At 38.3% G+C, this 7,655-nt stretch overlaps 1 protein-coding gene across 1 annotated transcript; it reads right to left on the bottom strand.

Annotated features, from left to right (window-relative positions):
* Positions 1-1,726: 1,726 nt before the first annotated feature.
* Positions 1,727-6,967, bottom strand: LIF (LIF interleukin 6 family cytokine). Its single transcript, XM_040416697.1, has 3 exons — positions 6,910-6,967; positions 5,997-6,184; positions 1,727-3,647 (listed from the first exon to the last, which is right to left on the bottom strand). Exons 1-3 carry the CDS (start codon positions 6,923-6,925, stop codon positions 3,174-3,176), a joined length of 678 nt encoding a protein of 225 aa, XP_040272631.1. The 5' UTR covers positions 6,926-6,967; the 3' UTR covers positions 1,727-3,173.
* Positions 6,968-7,655: the final 688 nt, after the last annotated feature.

Consider the following 7,655-nt stretch of genomic DNA (forward strand, 5'->3'; position numbering starts at 1 on the left):
TTTTTACCTTTGGGGGCAATTTTTTTATTTTATTTTATTGTTGCATTGTACTTATTTTGAGCTAAAAATATTTGTTTCAATTGGTCTTTATTAACAATATGGAATCCTTTTTTCTGTACAGAGCTGACATGCTCTACTAGCTGCCTGTGGATTTTTTATCTTTTCCGTCATCTGAGGAGCGGACAGACTTCTTATCTCTGCTCTCTGACATTATAAACACTCATTATAGCTCAATCCTTATCTTACTGATAGGAATGTTGCTTAAATAAGTGTTTATGACCTCTCAGTAGTTTAGAAATAAGGGAAATTAGATGACTGGCACAAAGTGAAAGTAAAAGTGAAAGTACCAGTCACACAGTTAGAAAAACAGTTAACCCTTTGTGACTGAAAAGCTCAATATTTTTAATAAAGGCCAATTGAAAATATGATTTTTATCCAAAAATAAGTTAAATGCAATCTTTAAAAAAAATTGACTCCAAAGGTGTACATACCCTTTAAGTCAGGAAAAGTATAAACCATACTGACCTTTACATTTCATCATGATGGACTTTTATTTGCTTTCGAGAATGGGATGTAATGGATTTTTTCAGGCATAAAAACATTTGGAAACTGCTTGTTTTCTAAAATAGAACATAAACCCATGTTTCCCTCTTAAAGGAAACATGTCACCAAAATTCAGACAGCTACACCTATCCTTTTTTCCATTTTTTTTTTATTTCCGATTGCAGGTTTTTTTTTCTATTTCCTGCACATGATTATGAGGCGGCCATTTTGCCTGAGCTGTGCATTTAGAAAGCATTAAGAAAATAGATTTTTGGCAGCCCCATGGGCCATAGACAGAATGGACAGGAGGGGACCTCATTGACTTCTATGGGAGAGTTTTCTCGCCATGCTCTGTGACCTGTGGAGAGGTCATTGTACAATGAAAGTATAGATAAGCTTTGAAAATCACCTATTGTGAATGATGGATCCTGTCTTATCTATACACATAGATGATATCATTACAGGCAGGATTAGAATGCCAGGTTTTACTGAATCTTTTCCCACAGAACTATATATTAATCTGCTCAGCTTCTCCTGCTCTATAACATGGTGCTTTGCTGATGTGAATAGTGGGATTAGGTGACTAGTGGCTCTGGAGCACTGGGAGATTTCAGAGATAATTATGGGTTTATTTGTCATTTTATGACCTAAAAGGTAGGGTTCTGACACCTGTCGATCAGCTTCCTAGGCCAGTGACAGCACATTTATTGGTCATGTGGCCTAGACGCAGCTTTGGCCCATTCAAGTAAATAGGGCTGACCTGCAGTACCAAGCATTCCTCACTGGAGCCCCGTGGCCTTCTCTAAACATCTGACTGGAAGAGGTGCCAGGTGTCAGACCCCCCACCTATCTGATACTGACTTATTCTGAGCATAGGTCATCAATATCAGAATCTGAGAAAACCCCTTTTATATGCTGATTCCTACTATGGGACAATCAACAAATGGAAAGCGATTTTTAAAAATGACATCATTCTACTACTATAACAAATTACCATATAAATATTGTATGCAGTGTCCACCAATTAAGTAACATGCACAGTGTTATTCTTGTGTAATCCTAATACCATAACTTGTATAATTGTCATTTATTATTAAGACAAGGATAACATTACAAATAGTTTCAAAATAAATATTTATTATAAAAATACAAAACATAATAAATACATAAATATTTATGCGAAATGTGAATGGTACAAAAACATTTCCAGTACAATTTTGGTCCTATATACTGACTAATATATCAGTTATCTGAAATGTTTCCATTGTAAACATGCATCCTGCCTCTTTCTGTCAGGTGTAAGACTTCCTGAGCATAGATGCAGCATGAGAATACGTCACTGACTTGTGTGGAGTCTGCCAAACCTGATTTTGTTAAAGGGGTATTCTAGAGCACAAAAAAACAAGTGTCCATGGGGCCTCATGTGTTATATAGCAAAACCTATATTTCCCTAATTAATCCTTTATAGCTGCTATTCCAACAGTGCCAAGGTCCCCTCTGTGCTCTACTTCGTTCCTGCTCTTACTCGATGACCTACTGTACCTCAGTCAGTTATTGGTTGAGTGGAATTCGCAGCCATTTCTTGCCATGTTGAAACAGAAGCAAAAAGTGGAGTACGTCGGGGACCCTGGCACCATTGAACATCAACAACGGGGGATCGATGAAGTGAGCATAAGTTCTGTTAAAGTTCTGTTAAACAGTTGCAGCACCTGAGACAGATTTTTGTGTGCTGGAATACTCCTTTAAGTTTATTCCAGTAGCTTCAGTGCAGTTAATATCTTACTTTGTATTTTATATTCTTTTCCCAGGAGATCTAGGAAGTGTTTACATTCAGTCCAGTTGAATGCCACAGGATGCACCACAAGTAAAATTTACTTTTGGATAGACATAAATTTGCTCTTATATTATTATTGAAATGAAATGAGACCACAGTGGTCTCCAGCTAGTAGCTTTCCAGCTTGCTGGTAGTTGTAGTTACACAACAGCTGGAGAGCCACGGGGTGAAGACCACTGCTTTACAACATTATTGAGCAAATGAAATATGGTGGGACCCAGAATAAACAAAGGATCCATACAAAAAAATAGCAGTTCATCAATAAATAATAAATACTGACATTTAAATACCGTTTCTGTTACAGAAGACAACACTTTTCAAGTCGAAAAAAAGAACAAAAACTCGCCTTTTAGAGTTTTTTTCTATAAATATCAAAAGTATTGTTAAATAATAAATATATAAATAAACATTTTAACTCAGTTTCCACCATTCATTCCTTAAGTAATTAAGGATATTTTTTTTAAAAATGGAGGTTCATTCTCTTAATTTCTCTTTGTTTAAAGACAATTTATCATTTGGGCTATTGTCCAAGTTTGTTCCTTCTGGTTTGCTGAATTTTCCAGTTTTCCAAGGTCATGTTATATGAAAGTACCGTATTCAACATTTCCACATTGGGATTTGTATGTAAATCTGAGAAATTAAGTACTTTTGTTTCCAAAGGCAAAAACGTCACAATATTCCAAAATGCTGACCACAGGAAGGCTTGTTGAGCATAAGTGAGTTTGCTCCACCAACAGAAGGGAATCATTTTATTGAAAGTAGACTACATTCAATCCTTGGCTGATACCGCATCCATTTACCTATGAGCTGGTGTTTGTATATCTGAAAAAGAGTCTTCAGTATAATCTCTCTTATTCCAATCTCTTGTGATGTCTGCTGCTTGTGTCAAGAAGTGCTTATAGTTCTTAAGTACTTTACATCCTCTTTTTTTTTTTGACATTGCGTGTAGAGAGGTTATCGTGTAGTACATATGTACTCTAGGTACTTTATACCTTTTGTTGAGGACACAAAATAAGTTTGAACTAATGGCTGCTATCTCTATTTTGCTTGCGTTCAGCTGTTCATACAAATTCTTATTGCTTGGATTTAGATTCCTTTGTTCTTCTTGTGTAATATTTCCAATAGCAGTGGTCATGTACTGAAAGACCTCGTACAGTTCACTCAGTTTATCCTCTTCACTACTAGTGCTAGTTACACTGAATTCAGGGAATTCATTACCTTTTGTAATACACACTTTGCTAATATCTGCAGATCTGAAGTGATAGTTGGCCTGAAAAAGAATAAAGGTACATAACTGTTATTTTTCTAACATAGTCTAGATAATCTTTCATTTGGCTCATGAACCCAGCATAATATTAAAATAAACATTTATGTTGCTAAACCAGAGATTGTTGCAGCTTACAACCACGATTACTTCAAAACTGCTCCCTCAGCTGCACGCCACCAACAACTGGGGGGCACCTTACCAGTGAGGCCCACCTAACAATTTTAAAAGCACTGCACTATATTTTGGAGTGAATATAGAGAAGATACCTTTGGGCCTATTACACACTTCAAAGGCCTATTCATAGCGGCACACTGAATCCCTATGGTTCCACATTACGTAGCTGTAGGCACTTTATGTACCACCTTATGATGCCTCCATACAACACCATATCCTCTACTAAAATCCAGAGTGGGCCAATACATTTCTATGGGTGATATATTATGGACACCTACAACAGCCTTCATAACTAAGGATTGTTTGTGATTGTACTTAAAGGGATTTTATCATCTCAGGCATTGGTGGCATATCACTAGGATATGCCACCAATGTCAGACAGGTATGGGTCCTTTCATAAGTTTTGCCAAGATTCCAAGACAATAAAGTAATGCTATGTTTTTAAGCAGCATTACTGATATATATGCAATCCCACTGCTTGTATAAGGCTACTTTCACACTAGCGTTTTTGCTGGATGCGGCAGGGTTCAGCAGAAACGCTTCCGTTACTGATAATACAATAATCAGCATCCATTATGAACAGATCTGGTTGTATTATCTTTGACATAGCCAAGACGGATCCGTCAGGAACTCCATTGAAAGTCATTGGGGGACGGATCCGTTTTCTATTGTGTCAGATTGTGTCTGAGAAAACGGATCCGTCCCCATTGACTTGCTCCGCATCCCAGGACGGAAAGCAAATCGCAGCATGCTGCAGTTGGCTCTCCGGTATGAGAACGGAACGGAATGCATTTTGGAGCATTCCGTTCTGTTCAGTTACGTTTTGTCCCCATTGACAATGAATGGAGACAAAACAGAAGTGTTTTTTTTCCGGTATTGAGACCCTATGACGGATTTAAATACCGGAAAATATTAATGCTAGTGTGAAAGTAGCCTAAGCAGATTAAGGGCCCTTTCAAATGTTTGTATGAACATTTGTTCGCCTGAGCATTGCCCCATGTAAACTTGCCGCCGATCACAAAATAAACGAGCAAAGAGTCACTTTTTATACGCCATTAAAAATTCTCACATGTTGGCAGCACATCTCCCTGTTTTAAATGTGTGATGCCGACAAATAAAAAGTGCAGTGGGATGAATGCTCATATTACCAATTGTCCTTCCTCATACCAAAAATAATTGGTGCATATAAGTGCCGAAAATTAGTGAATGCTGTTACTGCACGTTTTTACCTCTGTTTATGGTATTGTAGGGAGTGTGGGGTATTGTTGCGCGGAACCTGATTTTTGATATTAGACATGCTGTTACTGTTGATTGGCACTTGTTACCAGGCAGATCATTTTCCCATTTATGTCTTTCCTAAATGAATGGGCTGCTGCAGACTTTATCTTGAGACTTCAGACTTCACATCCCCACCTATCCCTTGGTTGAACATGATGGACTTATGTCTTGTTTCAACCCTATTAACTATGTAAGGCCTCGTTCACATCTCTATCAAGGAGATACGGCAGGCTGTTCCAATACAGACCAGGCTGCTGGATCCCCTACTTCACCTCCGGATCTTCATTGACTGTAATGAGGCCCGGCGGTGGTTTTGGTCAGACAAAAAATACTACTTGCAACGCTTTTTTTTTTCAGCCGACAGCTGGCATTTGCGCTGGATGTCCTTAACGGAGATGTGAACGATCCTTTACTATGTAATTGCTGTGCATCATAGCTAATGCATTGTCATCTATGTCTCCTGTGATGCTCTCAGAAAGTCCAAGTGTAGCTCTTGTAATAAAGAGGCTTTTCACATCTCCACTCAGTTTCCATTATATATGAGCTACATGATTGTCTCTTTTTCTCTAATGACAGACCTGCCCATTTTCCTTGAAGTACTGTATGAAACCTCTTACTCTCTTACCAGCCCTCTTTCCTAGTAATCTTTCTAGTATGTCAGCCAACTCCACGAAAGTTACTGTCAACTATATGATTGGCTGTGAGAACGTCTTATGATATCACAGGACCTATTGTCAGAGAGCAGGAAACTCTCCATGAATGAGGCCTGGTGATGCAATATACCGGTAAATACCTTTGCAGGAATGTGACATATTACCTTTTATCATTTCCTGGCTGACAGTTTTTCTCTAGAACACATGAACAATTTATAATTGCGATACTTTATAATGCTATACTCACATAAGTTTCAAGGCGTCCCTTGGCTTCCGAGTGCATATTTATTATCAGCGAGTGGATCTGTGACATGATGGAAGATGAGTTGTCATTGCATTTGCTAGCATGTGAGTGGAGCGAGGATGCACCATTTAATGACTTTGCCCTTGCCATTAACAGAGCCAAGTGCTGGAAGATCAGTAGTTGCACAACCCCTGTTCCAAAGAAAAAAGAAAAAAAGAAAAAAACATATGTTTCTCATTATTCTGTTGAAAAGTCTGCTTTCATCCCAGTGACAGGCGAGACATGTAACTTCTTTGTGCTGGGGTAAGACAGAATGCAAAGTAACAAGATAATATTCTCTATTCACATAACTTTTGTGGTGAGGGCTGTTTTAGGGCTAAAGTATTGTAACAGTGTTCCATGTTCTACTATAGGGTTAAACATACTTTCTACAACGCAACGTTCTGTATAAAATGGACATAACAGAAAACATTTCATGTGTTGCATCTGCTTTCATTAAAGAGCACTCAGTTTTCTATAATCTCGCACTTTGTATAAAGAAATCTTGGCAGATGAAGAAGATATGACAGGGACAGCGCTGAGTACCACATTTCTAAATGTAATTTCCTCCAGGGCTTTAACCCCTAAATCCCTGGGTAGGACTCTAGCTAAACAAGCCTACAATGCATTTGCTCTGAACATCTGCCCGGACGTGTCTAAGAGAACTTGTTAGATTTACAGCTACATGCAGAAAGCATTGCTGTTACATAGCGAAGCCTGTTAACATACTTTACTATTGTAATAGTCTGGAAACTCTGGAAAGGCAGCTCCTTGCCTCGGACGATCAGCTCATTTTACATTAGTTTAGTATGTCATTTTCTCAAAGAAGCCAAAAGTACTGTAAGAATGAATGTGAGTCAGGGGAAGAAAAAGTTACCTGCCACAAGCTGCATTCTACTCTCAAGCCCCCCCTGGGCAGACTGCGGAATAGCTGGTTTCTGTAGCGTTTCTTACTAACATTTTTGCAAAGGCATGACTTATATAGCCTCCCCATCTCTCTGAGCCAATCAAATCATCCCAGTATTTTCAGGAAGTGACATTCATTCATTTTTTCATTTTTTTTTCTCCCCTTTTGAAGCAATATACTCCAGTTTACCAAGTACATGCATGTTCATTTGCATGGTGTTTCATAATAATCTGGGAATCCCCTAAGGCAGACAAGTAAAAGGTGGTATTCACACAGTGACTGGGATTTAGTAAATTAGTTTTACTCATTAATTCGGAAAGTGCAGAGGAGGACTTGGCAAAGATTTTAGGTCACACTATTAAAATGTATTGTCTGAGCTACAAAAGATAAAACAATACATCTTCAGAAGACATGGCCATACAGTTCTAGAACAGTGGCTGCTTCTTCATGGTGAAGTTCAGTAAACCTTGTACGACATGCTTTTTAAAGGGGTTGGACCCTTTCTGCTTATTGCTGATCAGTGTGTTTGTAATATAGTTACATAGTTAATACGGTTGAAAAAAGACAAACGTCCATCAAGTTCAACCAAGGGATAGGTGGGGACGCGAATCCCAGAAGGAAGCGAGACTCAGATTTCTACACGTTTTCATAAGCAATAATGTTTTTTACTTTTAAGAATTCGTCTAAACCCTTTTTGAAACTGTCCACTGTTCCTG

Source organism: Bufo bufo, chromosome 2, assembly GCF_905171765.1.
Source record: "Bufo bufo chromosome 2, aBufBuf1.1, whole genome shotgun sequence".
In the NCBI taxonomy this organism is placed as follows: domain Eukaryota; kingdom Metazoa; phylum Chordata; class Amphibia; order Anura; family Bufonidae; genus Bufo; species Bufo bufo.